We start from the raw sequence: 16,657 nt of genomic DNA on the forward strand, positions 1-16,657 counted from the left end.
AAAATGAACTCAGCTGAGCATAGATCAGATTATAACGACACAGATCATGAGAAGAAGAGATGTTGGAAAGCTTTTATAACCCTGCAATGCTCTATTGTAATAATATCTTGCTTATAATATAAGCCTATATAATATCTTGCTACAGGAACTTCCTTGGTCTCACCCGCTGCAGAACAGGTAAAGTAAAATCCAGCAATCCTTTCTTTTCATACTGGTGTACCCTGCATTACAGAATGCATCTGGCACCCAGACACCAAGTTCTCAAAACTGCATTCTTTAGTAAAACAAAATCTTATAAATAAATGAGGAATATGTAACCACACACATGACAGAAAACATATCTAGTTTCTCCCTTCTGCCAACAACAAACCAATACCTATTTTCTCAGAATTTGGGTTTCTCCTCTGCCTTGTCATCAGCTCTTCATTCTTTGCAGGGGAAAAAAAAACAAACCCAAAAACAGTATAAAACCAAATATGTCTCAAACTGCAAATCACTGAGGTGTTCAAACAGAACATCAGTACACATACTGATCAACAGATCCAGAAAAGCCTGAAGATGAAAGACTAAAAATCCATTAAAGCAAACAATTTACTTACTTCACAATTAACTGTGTCAACACCTCATAAATCCTATTTTCCCAGTATGCATAATAGGAAGTTAATTTTGGAGATTTGCCACTGTTCGTATTGGCAACTTGTCTTTCCACTTTTATTAGCAATTGTGGAATGGCCGTGTACTTTCTAACCAGGTGTGCCACAGCTTTGGATCTTTCACACTTAACATACTCAAAAAACTCTTTCACTTCTGCAAAAGGTACAAAAAATAGCATTAGTAACTGCAAAAGACCTAACAGACTGGAATAATTAGCTGGGCTTCCTCTGGAAACACTAAATTAATCATGTATTCTGATAAAAAATATCTTCACTTTTTAAATGCTTAATACATTAATATTTCAACCCTCTGGTTTTATATTGATTCAATCATTTGAAAGAAATCACTAGATGTAAAAGTAACCTTTTTAAGACTTTAAAAGTATTGAAAGAAATTTGGTCCATCACCCGCTCCCTCCAGTGACAGGGAGACCTGGGAGACAATCACCTCACTGCCCTTTCCATCTGAGGAATCCAGTTCAGACGGCCCAGAAGGGAGCTGACACTCATGCAGATCGCAGCTCTAGGACTACATTACTACATACAAGAAGGATAAGGAAATCAAAGGAAAGCTAGCGGGAAAGTGATCAAAAGCAAGGTAGGCACGAGTCAAATTACCTACTCGTGTACTCATCTTCGTTTCTCTGGTTGATACCATGAGCTTTAGGGTACTGAACCTCTGTTTGTGCTTCCTCTGTTACACCATGAAATACTACGGTAATTAGTTTTAGTAACAATTAAAAGGGTTGACCTTAGCAACTAAGAACGCAAAGTAGCAGACAGAGCAAAATAAAACATCACAGAGCTTCAAAATAAAAATATAAGGACTTACTAGGAAGTTCATCACCATTTTTTGAAGGAGGAAACTTAAAGAGATTTGTTGATCCTATAAACAGAAGTTTGTTGTTAATGTCTTCAGAATTATTACAAATCTGACGGACAAGCACTTCAAACTTCCTGATGGCCCGAGTACATTGGACAATAAAGTCGCCAACACCTTGAAAGAAATAATGACTGGGTTTTTTTTCTTTTAACAAATATTTCACCAATGAATCAAAATTGCCACAACCAGAAGTGTTTTATCTGTAAGAATGAACTTATGCTCTGCAGTAAGACAGATTAGATGATTTCTCACTAAACCTTCACATAGCTCCCTTACAGTTGTTAGCTAAGGCTCTCTACCTATTTTCATTCAGTTTTTTAAATCTAATAAAAACATCAGAATGGAAATCAGAGTTTGTCTAACCTACTACGCTGACCCTGACCATGGCAACAGGATGTATCATTTAGTGATACATTGCTGTCAAACGCGTGTGACATAAAAAACAGATTGCTGAACTGAAGACATTGTTTTACTGAAAATCGGTATCTAAGGTCATTTTAAAATAGCATCTCCATTACCCAAGGAGTTCCAGCAGAGTCTTTCGTGCCCCAATCTGAATACTCCCCAGAGGTCTCGAATACGGTCATCAAGAAGTTTGGTTTCTGCTTCATTCAGTGATCCCATTAATTTGTGATAGCGATCCAGCATGTTTTTCAACCCACTTGTATACCTGAGTGTAAGAAACACAACAACAAAACATAAAATTGCAGTTTTCTGGAAATACAGTTCTGAACACAGATCAAAGAGCAGGTCACTCCCATCTTTCTTCCATTCAGACTTCCATAAAAAGCAAAATTTGCAGAAATAACCACTGAGTTGATTATAAATGCAATTCATTTCCTATTGAAAAGAAAAAATTCCCATGGCTCCAGTAGCCGGTAGACAAACCTCCCTTGCCCCAAATCAGAAAATGTTTTTAAGACAGCCCCAGTTTGAAGCACACAAGTGAACTCAAGAGGTGAACTTTAAAATCCAATTAGGGCTCTTACAGGCGTACCTGTGTGCTAAATGCCTGTGATAATTTGGGCAAAAGTGACTTGTCCAAAGCTGCACAAGAAGAAAGCAGCAGTGAGTTTACTTGCGACCTGAAATCTAAAACGCGCTTACAATTAATCGCAAAATAAATTACTTCCCTTGTTTTCTCTCAGATGTGATGTCAATTTGTATGACAGTCCTACCAGGTGAAGGATGCAGACAGCATCAGAGAAAAGCTTATTAGTGCAACATGGCCATTAGTAGTTTCACACTTAAAAAGAAGTCACTAAGAGCTCTTCTATTTCCAAACTTTGATAACCTTAATGACACTGGTTTCGATTGTCACAAGTCTGTATGTGAGCAGATATTCCGTTACAGCCTTACCTAAGATACTTGTCTTCCTGTAATGCCACATATCTTGCTATTTCTGGGACTGGAAACCCTAGCTGTTCCATGTACTTTGTTTCAATGATAGTCTCTTGGAGTAGAGGAGAAAAATTCACTAGGAAGTGGACGGTGTTTTTTGTGGTGCCAGGTTCATATGCTGCAGAGCTCTACAACACAAGAAAGGGCAGCAGAAAGGAGAGGAACACCAAACTGTTAATGCAACGAAAAGGATAGCTCTTGGAGACGTTTGATAGGGCAATAGGTAAAAGTCTGAATGGCTGACGTTCAGAGCAATGCCTTTGAAATTCGTTAGTAACCTCAGCATTCTAGTTTCAGAAATTATGCACAACTACCTCTTCAATGAAAGCTGATTACAAAAAAGCAAACAAGATCACCTCTGTTTATATACTGCTGCAGTTACAACAGAAATCCCAGTGGAAGTTCATAATCAGACAAGTTTACTTAGAACAGGATTCTGCATGGGCTCTGCTGGGAACCTACCTCTATCTAATTTCAATCCCAAATCCCAAAAAAGTTGCACAAACCCCCCAAAATTAACAGGAATTACAGTACAGAAGAACACACAGTAACAACACTAATCCATTTGCCAGGTCATTCAGCAACCATGTCTTATAATGGACCACTCTGAGCTCAGAGCTTCAAAATTTTCCTTTCAAAACCAGTTTATTACTCTTAGAAAAAAACTTACTGACCATGAGACAGGTTTCAGTTCTTCCCCAAAGAGAAGTCTGAGATACTATTTTCCTATATCTCACCTGCTTAGAAGCCTCTGAATTAACATGGGTTGCATCCCCACCAATGCTGACAGTTAGCAGAGTATTTCTCAGTAGCTGTGGGAGTCTCTCTTCTGTCCCAGCTCTCCACTGACTATATCTTCGATCTTCATATTCTTTCATCTTCTTGGCCACCTGAAGATATATATGTTTTACCTAGAAACAAAAATTCTGTGTAATTCATTTTAAAGACCATGAGAAGTGTTCAACCAACCTGTCTTACTATGGTTTCTAATTTTTATTAGATGAGAGGACAACTAATGTCTTGTAATTCATGCAGACAACGGAGACTGTAGGTTCTTCAATTCTGTCACTGATTGTATCACTGTCTCTCTGCGAAACAGTGGGAAGGTCTCAACTTTCGACATCTAACATGGCTTCCTGTGTGCAAAGACATTCTTGGAACATCACCACACATAAGAGCACTTTCACATCTTTAGAAGAAGAGTATGAAGAAAGCATGTATTCATTAAATGTCAAAAGAACCAACATACCTCCTTTCCACGTTCACTAGCAAGCAAGTCCTCCACTTCTTGAAATCGAATAATAGTGCGTTTGATTCGATAGAAAAGGGATCGGGACCAGTATATTGCTCCAGCCACTGGAGGATGATTCTTGCACAGAGGCGGATCCTTCAGATTCTGAAGAAAGATTTGCTTAACATTTTCAACCTGAAGAGGATAAAATATTTCAGAGTCATTTCTTCACTTGCTTGCCAATGGTACACAGCAGAAGCTCTGAAGATAATTCCAGCAGCATGATAAAAACAATTCTTTTTTTTTCATGCATCTCTTGTTTGTTTGAATTGCATCACAGAGAACGTATTTCTTTCTCTGTCTTTTGGAACTGCTATTGTGGCAGCGTTTACTGTAAGATTATGTTTCTTTGTTAAACTCAATGTTCTTTGAAATATCAATAAAAAGGCTATGACATGAAAAGCTTTCCAAAATATAGGTTTCAACATGTCACAAATTATTTCTGCCTTCACTCTTGATTTCTGGCACCTTTTGGTCATACCATGAACTTGTACACCACAAGAAAGATGTAGGGTGTGAAAGACCTGTTTTCTCAGGAAGGGCTCCTGAACTGCTGTTCACAAGGTAAAGGAACGGCCATAAGCCTTGTTGTAATTCAGAGTGCAAACATCTTTCAGTTCCCATGCAATGCCACACATACAGAGATACGCACATCTACTTCAGCTTAATCTTTTCCATCGTAGGGATTCGAAACTACACTAGTTGTCCAACAGGCTCCAAAAAAAAGTGAGGGCAATTATTATATTCATTTTATAAAACTTGTCAGCCTTCCAGGTATTAAATGACACTATCAGGTATTTAGACATATACGTAGATTTACAATTTTCACTAAGTAAAAAGCTTTACGTATTACATAAGAATTCCTTAAATTAAATACCTCTTTACAGTATTGGTCCAAAACATCAGTGAACTTCATCATCATCTGCTTATTAATGGTTTCACGACAGCGGATGTGTTGGAAGTTTAACAGCATGTCAAATGCAGCTTCTGCTGACTGAAGGTTCTTAAAAGACTCACCAATGAATTTTTTGGTCTTTTCTTCAATAACCTAAACGAAGGCGGCCAAGAAACCCTATCACTTAAAGATCATCTTGCGAAACAAAGAACGGAAGGCAAAATGAAAATACGTTTTTATAACAGTGGACAAGCATATTTTTGCTATTTTTTGTCTTTTAAATTATTAACAAATGGATGGCTTTCCCGTAAGCTCCAGGAAATTGATGATAATTAATGTGTCTGCTGGGTAGGCACATAAATCATAAAAACCGTAGTAACAATTTGTACTCTGTTCATATTCTTAGCTGTCGAGTGAAGGTCTTAATGAATCCAGAAAAGGAAGTTTTACTTCTTTGTAGGATACGATTTGACGTGCCCATACATGAGCACAGAGGCCGAGTGTAGCCTCTGTTCATGCTGTGGTCATTCTGCCAATGAATGACAAGTGTGCTTCAACATTTTCAAGAAAAAGTGAAATGATAAACAAAAACAACTTGGAAAGAGAATACTGACTTAAAAATTTGTTTCCTTACATTTTCATTTACATATTTATACATATATTCTTTTGTTTCACAAACATACAATTTTCTTCAAATGAAAATGTTGATATCCTAGCAGGAATTTCTACATAGGAATTAATGAGGCAAGGATCACAGTATATGGTACTTACTGAAACTTGTTCTTTAAATTCTTCCATAATTAATTTCCAGTCATGCGCGCTTTTGATGCTAAAAGGGTCAAAAGTCAGCTCTTCTATAGGACGTGTCAGCCCTTTTAATCCTCTCACTAGGTCATCAATATGCTTTGGGTCCCCTGTGACAGCTTTCAGTTCAGGATTAAATACATTGTATAGCTCTTCGACGATCTGTTGATTCAGAAAAACATAACAGAAAGCTTTTTCTGCTATTTGACACATCTTACTGATATAATTTCTGTAAAAAAACTAAAAACAGCTCAGAGAATGATCAATTCATTCTGTGATTTACATTTTCTATATAAGACACTAAGAAGCTTTACGGAAAATCCCACACTGTACAGGCCTCACACTAATACTTTAGTTGTTAAAACAGACAATACTCAGTTGTTACTCCTTTTTATTCCGTTTTTCGCATACACGGTTTTTCCAGTCTACAGCATCTGACCACTGATAGACCACTAATATTTCTAGCTACTCTCACTTAAATTAGCCTGAACATAGCATCTCCCTATTCATATGTTATCCAGCAATTGATATACTGATTCATATATAGTCACATTTTATATTATAGTTTACTTGAACAGTTATTTTATCTAAAATTATATCATTAAGCTGACAACTAATGCAAACTCCAGATCTGTGAAACAGTTGTTACAAGGCTGTATGTTCATAACAGTGATGTACAAAGTAATATCTTTCCTCAACCAGTACCTTGAGAAGAGTTATTTTGTCTCAAGCGTTAAGTACAGCTTTGCTGGAATTAAAGGCACTGCTAAGGCCTTAAACCCAAAACCACTCACAAAACTAAAGGCTGTTAACATTTCAAGAACTACAATACAAAACTCTCCTCTACAGAATAAGACACTGATCACACAATCCCTCTATTTAATGTCTACATTACTACCTGCAAAATATCATACAGATCTTGACAGACTGAGGCCATATAATCTGTTTTTTCAAATAAACATTTTCGATCGAATTCCCAGTGTTGCTCTCTTCCTGAAGCTTCAATTTGAGCACGAACATCAAAATAACAATTCCTCCATTGTTCAAGAGTCCTTTTTGCTTCCGCAACTTTCTTTTTGGCAACAGCTCTATCTTCTCTATTAATCAAATCAAAACAGTTAAGATACTAGACAAAGACCATAAATAGAAAATTATATCTCAACTACATTAATATACCCTGGTTTAGCAGCTTCTAATTATACAAGACCAAGGCAAAACTTAGATCTGTGAGTTCTTATTTCTCAATATGAACGATTTTGAAAGGAGATATTAGGTCAGGACTGATTTTGATAGTATTTATGCCACATTTTTACTATTGTAATTCTGTTGGTTTTATAGATTTACGTCCTTTCCAGTCAAAAGAGGACGAGCACCTATTTCTTCAGTGCTGATTTAGTAATTTATCAATATTATAAAACAAATTTACTTTCAAATGGCCCTGTAATACAACTTCAAATAGTGAAAAATGAAAAAGCTACCTGATGAAAATGTTACCCACTGCACCTCATGTAAAGCAAGCAAAACTTTTAATAAATACAGCCTAGTTAAACAGGAATCCCATACTTACTTAAATAATGTGTGTAAATCCACAACTCTGCACACTCTTGTTGAAATTTCCCATGCAATTCGTTCCATGAGGGGTGCCATCCGCTCATCCTTGTTGTAATGCCGTGAGATAGTCCATACCATTCTCAGGGCATTCATCAGGGAAGGAATTGTGTTCAAGACAACACTAAATTCAGTGCCATACGTTAAATTCTATAAGTGTATTATAAATATTGTGAATAAGATGTCATGAAAACACACAGGTACACATTCAACAAACCTGTATTTATTCTAAAGATACCCGAAGTTAAGAAAGACTGTGACATTGTTAAATAAATAACCCAGTCAAGAAAACACCCTGTTGCCCAAGAAACACGTGGTTTTGGATGTGCAAATCCGCTTCTATTGCTCAAATGCTATTTAGGTCCTATCTCATTAGTGTCCTCTTTTCTGTAAAAGACATCCGAAGACTCTTTTTGGCTCAACTCTTTATTTGTATGTTTGGATGATTTTCAATAAAACTTAAAAACTGAGACATTAGCTCTTATCACTGATAGAAGCTACTTCACAAATGGAGTAAAGAAATCTCTGTTGTCCTCAGTTGAGCTATGCTATCAGGTTCTCCCAAGGCTTTGATTTACAGACTGAGCTGTTCACAGTTCTGGGCTTCTGCTTTCAAATATTAGACCAACTGTAATTCAAAGAAAATACACAAGTCCTTTTCTTATTAAATATAAAAAAAAAGCTAATAGATAGCTTTACTGCTGATAAAAAGTAAAAAATAAACAAGAGGTGATTATACGAACAGAGAAATCAAACTCGGGTAACTACAGTTAAAACTTCAGAAAGTTACCTTCAAATGGCGTTTGACAGCTGAAAGACATTTAACGTTATCCAGAGCTTCCACATAATGTTTTCTGAGGTCACTTAAGACTATCTGTAAACCTCCAATATGCTCAGATTCAGCTTCCTGTAATATTTTCAAGACTTTTTGCACTTCTGGAAGCTTTGTCTGCTCAGTAAGAACACTTAAAGTATCATTTATTTCACACCATAGGTCAACTTCTGCAAGAGGACCGTTACCCTAGAAGTAATGTGGAATAAAATAAAAATTCTAAATCAGCATTATGAAAGAGTGAAAACCTATAACCAGGACTATATATAGAATCATAGAATCACTTCATTTGCAAAAGACCTTTAAGATCATTGAGTCCAACCATAACATTAAACCATGTCCCTACACATCACATCTACAGGTCTTTTAGACACCTCCAGGCACAGTGACTCCAACACCTCCCTGAGCAGCCAGCTACAGTGCTTGACAACCTTTTTGGTGAAGAAATTTTTCCTAATATCCAATCTAAACCTCCCCTGGGGCAACTTGAGGCCATTTCCTCTTGTTCTGTCACTTGTTTCTTGGAGGAAGAGACCAACACCCACCTCTCTACAACCTCCTTTCAGGGCATGGTAGAGAGCAATAAGGTCCCCCTGCAGCCTCCCCTTCTCCAGACTAAACAACTGCACTTCCCTCAGCCACTCCTTGCAAAATTTGTACCGTTCAACCATGTAAAAAGCCCAGACAGAAGAAGATCCTTGAAATCAAGACAGTTTTATACACAGTGAAGGGAACCACTCATGGGCCCCCGAGTTGGAGCTGGAGAGTCCATGCTTGCAAAAGCTTATGCACAAGTAACTTTGTAGACATGAAATCCACCATTATATTTACTGCTACCAGTCACCCGTGCATTTGCAGAATCAGAACTTTAGAACCAGAATTTTCTGTTTGAGAGAGATGACTTTTTTCAAGAAAAAGTATAGTCACATATTTTAAAAAAAAGAATCACTGCAGCTTTTAATATTTCATGGCTATCTTTAGAAGAGTGCAGATAACACAAGTGCCTTAGTTTTCCACGATTATCCTGTGTGGATAGTATCTGCAGTGAGTTACTTTATTTTCTATTTATATTCTATTTCCCAGACTCATACAGTTCACGCTACTTTTGTTCTGTCTTACATCACTTAGGGAATGGCTTTCCAACAATCAGACGTGAAGATGGATTAGAAATGAGCACAATCCATTCCAAGAGATTCCTGTGGGGAAATGCCATAATGTCTCCAGGAATAAAAGGAACTTGGTGTTAAAGGCAACATTACCTGTGGAACCTTTTTCAGTTGTTCCTCTAAGGCAGTGGATATTGATTTCTGCCAGGTCATTGCAGAACTTTCCAGAGCTTTAACCACTTCAGGAACAGCAGCAAGAACAGTCACTTCTCCCTCTAGATTTATAGTTGGCATCTCCAGGTTAATATCTCCTATTGGAAGAAAAAGCACAGAGAATTAACTGTCTTGTTCCATCAGCATTGGCAAAGCAACATCACAGAGATGGCCATTCCTAGGGGAACCTCCTGCTGCCATATGCTCTGAATAGAACAGCGCTGGCACAGACAGGACACTCGCCTTCAGTTTGTTCCACAGTCTCCTGGGTAGCACTTAGTAATGTTCGTCCATTCATTTGACTTTCATTGCTCATTGGAATATTACAGTATTCCACAGGCTGTTCTCTCTTTTCTGCAAGCTCAGTCTCGGGTAACTTGCTTTCTTCAGAACCTGTGTTCTCACTATCTGGATGAACGGAAGCTTCCTCGGTCTGCTGACCATAGGAGGAAGCTGGCAAAACCACCTGTAATTCAAACAGGCACCACAGATTACATGGTTCTTATTAAAAAAGAAAACAATAAGTCAGCTTACTAGCAATACACTTAAGTGTTGGATATGTTGTTCTAAAATTTAACTGGAGTGCTTCTCCTTCCATTTCATCACTTTAGCAACATTCAGTTCTGTACTGAAATAGCTCCAGCATGCTTTTGCAAAAGCCTATCAACACAAAAATAAACATATCTAGTGATAAAAATAAATGGCTAATAATAATAGGAATGATTGGACTCAATGATCCAAGAGGTCTTTTCCAACCTGATTATTCTATGATTCACACTGTTAAATGATTCTCATATAGGGCCAGGCAATGAAAAACATATGTCTCCACATCTTTACAAAAACGTGAGAAACAAAATATCAAATAAGAATTAAAACTTCATTTGTTCATATGAAGGCCACTCATTAAATATTAGTGTTCCTTATGCACAGTCCATACTGTCAGTAGAACACTAAATGGGCAAACCATTCATAAACACTCAAGACTCCATAAATAAAAGTTGTAACACGTTTACCTGTGAGATGACATTCTTTAGCATTGGAAGAGTATCATCCGTCAGTACACCAAACTTTATCACTTTCGGAAGAACCTCATTAGCTTCAGTCAGGTCATCAGGTTCAGTAACTCTTTCTAAACAGTATACAAACAGTTAGCACAAATCTAATTCTTTGATACAGAAAGCATAATAAGTTATTATTTAACTTATTATTTAAGTTAAATAATAATGCTAAAACTCCAATAAAACAAACTCTGTTTATAATAAAATAGGTCTGATGCAAGTCACTTGCAAAGCTAGAGCCGTTTGCAGTAGTGTAGATGCTTTTTCAGAAAAGGCAGAGGAATATAAGTGTCATCACCTGACTCTAAACCTTCACAATCCAGCCTTCTAGTTAGGAAGTGGTTTTCTATTCAAACAAAACAGTAGTCTTGATTTGAACTCCTTTTCTACAGACAGACCAGGAAAACCTTGCACAGAACTGCCACAAAATTACCAAATATATTACCATCATTTTCTTTTGTCCCAAATGCACTATTTCTAGAAAAACAGAAACTAATGGGCACACACAAAATTCTTTGTAGCTCCGAACCTTGCACACTGCTGCTCCCTGAGCCCACATAAATGTTTGTGTTGGGGCCAGTCTCTGGCACTAAATTGGAGTTAACAGATTGTTGACAGTTCCTGGATGTAGACGTGGAAAAAGCTGTTTGCTTTAGTGTAGAAAGTGTTTCCTGGTGGGGTTAGAGCTAGATACTAAGATCTGATTGCAACCAGAACCAGAGCTACTCCAGATGCTGGAATAATTTCTGTCATTGGTTGTATGATACAAGTATGAACTACCAGAATGAAACATGCTGCTGTTGTGTATCAGAATTTGAGTCGGGTCAGGAACTCTGGTACCTCAGTTGTGCTTATCACTCCCCTATGGTCTAACTTGTACATACAGCTTCTCGTCTTCAAAACACTTCACACAGTTCTAGCAGCTGGAGTAACTAAACCTTCTTAGTTCCTCTGAGTGCAGCAGGGAAGCTTCAACCTTGCTGGTAAAATGCAGTTGATGTGTAACTGTCCATAAACTTCATATGAAAAGTGTTCCTGATTCCTTGTTCTACTCTGAGAGTATTCATACCCAATTACTTAAGCTGGATATGCACCATCCTGAATCCCAGTCAGTACCATCTCTTCTCGACATCAAGTACTGTTCGATGCAAAGACAGAAAACGCTGAGCCTACAGTATCAGGGCACATACCTTTGGTGTCTCTCAGAAAATATACAGTACAATCTGACACAAATTCTTCAGGAATTTCATCGAGAGCTACATAGAAACACACTTTGTCGACTTTACGCTCTTGTAGCTGAAATGGAAAGTAGAAAAGAAGTATGACTATTACGATTTGCTGCCACGTATCTTATCAGAACGAAAACGTGAGCAAATGCTGTCAGCAATGGGACAGAATCATTAGTTTAACTCCATTATCTTCATATTGCTGTAAATTACTAACATAAATAAAATGTTAAAAAATCACTCAGCTAACAGCAAAAATTATCAGCTTTGGAAACAATGTTGATTTCCGGGCCAAGAGGAGAAAGAGCATTAGTGCTTGAAACATATGATACCAGAAAGCACTGAAATGCCTGCTCTTCATGCCTTTCTGAGAATGTGCATGCATCTACTTCCCTTCCACCTGCTTCTCAGTCAGTTGCTTCTCACCAAGCTCAGTTAGAAACCCCAGGCTCCAACCTGACCATCTATCAGGTGAAAGACTCGAGGGACAAAAGCCTTTGTCCACTGTGCCATACATGCTCCTCCCACGGCCTTTTTATCTAGCAATTACTCTAATCGCATTTTTTCTGTTACAAGCAACTCTGGCAACAGCTACCACGGTATCCAAGTGACTCACTGCTGCATTTTCTCACCAGAAGTTAGCATTTCACCAAGTAAACAACCTTTGCAATGTTTTGTAAGTCACTGTCCGAGGTTGTGGCAGACACCACAGGACACTAGTTTTGAAAGGAAATTCCTGTTCTCATAAAACATTCTCTTCCACTCTGCATACCTGCTCTGCACTGCACCTCCTTAATTTGCCTACCAGTTTTCCTGAAACATTTGCATCAGAAAGCCAGCATGTTCACAAAAGAACATGGTGAAGGACAATTGACTTACCCGTGGGATGTGTTCCACACTGTCAGTTGTAAATGTTTGCTCCAGTTTAGTCAGTTCAGACCCACTAGAGGGAGCAGATCCATGACCTGACACACTTTCACTGTCTGTAGACTGCAGAGGGGATGTCTTGCTTTTCTGAGTCACCCCTGAGAAATAGCACAAGCAACTCAATCAAAGAACAGCTATTCCTCAATGGATTCTTCCAATTTTCTTCTCAGACTAAATGCCTGAGTGGTTTTCTCCATCTTCAGCATCATCATTCAATAACTAGCCATGAAAATTAGGTGTCAATTGTATGTTTCCCCATAGGACAGCACTGTTGCTAAAGAGCTGAATCTAAATATGCAAGTGGCTGCATTGTACAGGTAACTGGGCTTTATTTAGAATATCCTTACCAGCATTTTCAAACGCAATTGATCTTTTAAGACAAATGAAGTAGATTAACACATTTGAAATTGAAACCATTTTGCAATAGGAAATGAAAGCAATTAAGGGTTTTGTCATGCCAGCTCTATGATGTAGAAAATATTTATAGTTCTGTCATGCTCAAGAAGTGATGGTGAAGACACTGGAACATCGGAATAAGTCTGCGAATTGCAGGGCCAGTTAAGAATTTCAAACTTTATTTTATATTGTCTTTCAGAAGGTGCACCACGTCTTCTTCCCCTTTCAGCACAGATTTCTGTACGCTTAAAGAAAAAAAAAGTGGAAAAGGCATAGTTGCATCCATAACTCGATCTTTTGTGTGCCAATATTATTATCAAGCAATAAATAATTCTCCCCATCTTTCCGCTTCTGAGCATTAACCTGCAGCATCGCAGCGGCCTCCACTCAGAGGGACCACAACACCCTTCTCTCTAAATTGGAGAGAGATGGATTTGATGGGTGGATGGTTGGTGGATAAGAAATTGGTTGGATAGTCATATTCAGAGAGTAGTGGTCAACAGCTCGATGTCCAGATGGAGATCAGTGACAAGTGGTACCCTCAGGGGTCCGTACTGGGACCAGTGCTATTTAATATGTTCATCAATGACATAGACAGATCGAGTTGCACCCTCAGCAAGTTTGCAGATGACACCAAGCTGAGTGGTGCAGTTGCCACACCAGAAGGACAGGATGTCATCCAAAGGGACCTGGACAGGCTGGAAAAGTGAGCTTGTGAGAACCTCATCAGGTTCAACAAGGCCAAGTGAAAGGTGCTACACCTGGGTCAGGGCAATCCACAGTTTCAATACAGGCTGGGAGATGATGTGATTGAAAGCAGCCCTGAGGAGAGGGACTTGGGGGTGATGGTTGAAGAGAAGCTTGACATGAGCTGGCAATGTGCGCTCACAGCCCAGAAGGCCAAGCATACCCTGGGCTGCATCAAAGGTCGAGGGAAGTGATTCTGCCTGTGAATCTGTGAATCCTCTCTTGTGAGACCTCATCTGGAGTATTGTGTGCAGTTCTGGAATCCTCAACATAAGAAGGAGATGGAACTGTTGGAACGGGTCCAGAGCTGGAACTAGAACATCTTTAAGGTCCTTTCCAACCCAAACTATTCTATGATTCTATGTAGAGTGGAAAATTGAATTATATCATTCCTTTAGTCCACTTACATCCACACCAGGTTTCAGCACTAACTCTCGTGGTCCTACCTTTTTTGCACTGCATGAACAACATTCTTCTATGGATATAAATACCATGCCAGGGCTCTTTGCTTCTGCAAGGAACTGTTTCAGAAGCTCGTGGGAGTTACACAGATTCTGTCAGCAGTGAAATGAATCTCTGAGCTACTGAAAATCAGCACTCTCTTCTGATACCCTTTCTATCGCTTTTCTGTTATTTTTTTCTAATGTCCTGAGAAAGGCCCCTCTGGTCCAGTACTTTAACCACTGTATTGCAATCTTAACTCTTAACGGGATTTCTATCTAACCATTTCTATCCTCAACAGAATACATCAGAATAAAGACAAGAGCTCGCAACTCTTACGACAAGGATAATTATTCATTCCTATTAAGGGGAACATCCTCATTCTAGTTATTTTAATCATATTAATCTCTCAAAATCTTAAATTATAAAAGCCAGTAAGAGATGTTGCAGACAAAGAATGCATGGAAGATCTGTTTTGGAGGGTTGACTTTTTTTATCCCAGTCAGTCTCTTTCTTTCTATTTGTTTGGATGGAGATAAAAGACCTAAACAAGGACAGGTTTCTTCCAAAGGAACATCCTGAAGCAGAAGCTCTTGATAAAACATTAACTAGCCACATTGCCTGGGACATTGCCCACAAAATCAGATCTGCTTTCCTAGGAAAAGCAGTCATTGATGTAACTGCTGCTAGATCTGCTTTAGAGCACCACGCGAGGCAGTTGCACTCAGCCTCACAGCAGCGTGACCTGCAGGGACGACACTTTGTCCATCCAAACCACCTACTTTCTTCCAATGTCACGGAGCAGGCAGCTTCGTCCAGCTGATCAGGAGACAGGTTATCTGCACCTTCTTCCTGGCGCTCCTCTACAAGCTCGCCTGCTTCGCCTGTGTCTGCACACCAGAGATGGGAGGAAAGCAGGATAAAACCACCCTGCAGTGGGGGTGGCACGAATCCCTCCAAGGCACAACCGGAGAGTTATGGGAATTGGCGGGATAGAGGGGTTCAGGAGGTGCCCCTATGTCAGGGGGGCTGGAACTGCATGACCTTTAAGGTCCTTTCCAAGCCAAACCACTCTGAACGTATGACCAGACCGGCCCAAGCGGCAGGAAGGCAGAGAAGGGGGAACGGGCAGGGGGAACGGGGCTGGGGCTCATGAGGCTCGAAGGAAAGGGGAGTGAGGAGCGGCCGCAGGGAAGGGCTGGGCCGCGGCCGCGCTCGTCGGGGCCTCACCCGCGGGCTCCTGGCAGCGCTCGGCCCGCAGCAGCAGCAGCGCCGCGCCCCCCGCCTCGCGGTCCAAGAAGCGCAGCACGGCCCGCGCCTCACGCTGCCCGAGCGGCGCCGCAGCGCCCAGGCCCAGCGCCGAGAGCGCCCGCTCCCGCAGCCACCGCACCCGCGGGTCGCCTCGGCCCATGGCGGCCACCACAGCGACAGACGACGCCGCGCGGCCACGGCAACAGCCGGGGAGCACCGCCCAGCGTCCCGCCCAGCGCCCCGCCCGGTCAGTGGCCCCGCGGGGGCTGCGAGAGCCCGCTCGTTTCCCGCATCAGGGGCTGCGCGCGCCCGTTCATTGCCACACACACACACCCCCAGGGGCTGCGCGTGCCCGTTCATTGCCACACACACACACCCCCAGGGGCTGCGCGTGCCCGTTCATTGCCCCCCCACACACACACCGGGGGCTGCGCGCGCCCGTTCATTGCCCCACACACACACACACCCCGGGGGCTGCGCGTGCCCGTTTATTGCCCCACACACACACACACACCGGGGGCTGCGCGTGCCCGTTCATTGCCCCCCCACACACACACACACACCCCCCCGGGGGCTGCGCGCGCCCGTTCATTCCCAGCGCCCAAGAGCCGCCTGAAGGCGCTGCTGGCGCCCCACGGTGGGAAGGGGGTTGCCCACAGCCATCAGGGCCACCGCCCCCCTGCAGCGCAAAGGAGGTTTTATTCGGGATTGGTATGAAACAAGTACAAAGTTTACAGAATCATTACGGTTGAAAAAGTCCTCCCGGCTCCTCCAGTCCAGGCACCAGCCTGAGCCCCAGCACCCCCTAAAGTGCAGCCCCAAGTGCTCTTTTTGAAGCCCCCCCGGGATGGGGACTCCCCCCTCCCTGGGCAGCCTGTGCCAGGGCTTCATCACTGTTTCAGTAAAGAATTTTTTCCTAAAAATC

The 16,657-nt window shown here is 40.8% G+C and overlaps 1 protein-coding gene across 1 annotated transcript in view; it reads right to left on the reverse strand.

Moving 5' to 3' along the window:
- DNAH10 (dynein axonemal heavy chain 10) overlaps positions 1-15,892 on the reverse strand; it is a 57,531-nt gene extending 41,639 nt beyond the window's left edge. The window contains exons 1-18 of the mRNA XM_054082364.1: positions 15,712-15,892; positions 15,264-15,371; positions 12,850-12,995; positions 11,935-12,040; positions 10,700-10,815; positions 9,963-10,152; positions 9,627-9,784; positions 8,326-8,556; positions 7,495-7,685; positions 6,826-7,024; positions 5,895-6,089; positions 5,106-5,276; positions 4,187-4,363; positions 3,675-3,848; positions 2,896-3,065; positions 2,055-2,206; positions 1,486-1,650; positions 600-807 (exon numbers count right to left, since the gene is read on the reverse strand). Of these exons, the coding sequence (XP_053938339.1) occupies positions 600-807; positions 1,486-1,650; positions 2,055-2,206; positions 2,896-3,065; positions 3,675-3,848; positions 4,187-4,363; positions 5,106-5,276; positions 5,895-6,089; positions 6,826-7,024; positions 7,495-7,685; positions 8,326-8,556; positions 9,627-9,784; positions 9,963-10,152; positions 10,700-10,815; positions 11,935-12,040; positions 12,850-12,995; positions 15,264-15,371; positions 15,712-15,892 (3,038 nt within the window). The remainder of the gene's footprint in view (positions 1-599; positions 808-1,485; positions 1,651-2,054; positions 2,207-2,895; positions 3,066-3,674; positions 3,849-4,186; positions 4,364-5,105; positions 5,277-5,894; positions 6,090-6,825; positions 7,025-7,494; positions 7,686-8,325; positions 8,557-9,626; positions 9,785-9,962; positions 10,153-10,699; positions 10,816-11,934; positions 12,041-12,849; positions 12,996-15,263; positions 15,372-15,711) is intronic.
- Between the last annotated feature and the right edge of the window lie 765 nt (positions 15,893-16,657).

Source organism: Cuculus canorus, chromosome 17 (genome assembly GCF_017976375.1).
Source record: "Cuculus canorus isolate bCucCan1 chromosome 17, bCucCan1.pri, whole genome shotgun sequence".
In the NCBI taxonomy this organism is placed as follows: Eukaryota; Metazoa; Chordata; class Aves; order Cuculiformes; family Cuculidae; genus Cuculus; species Cuculus canorus.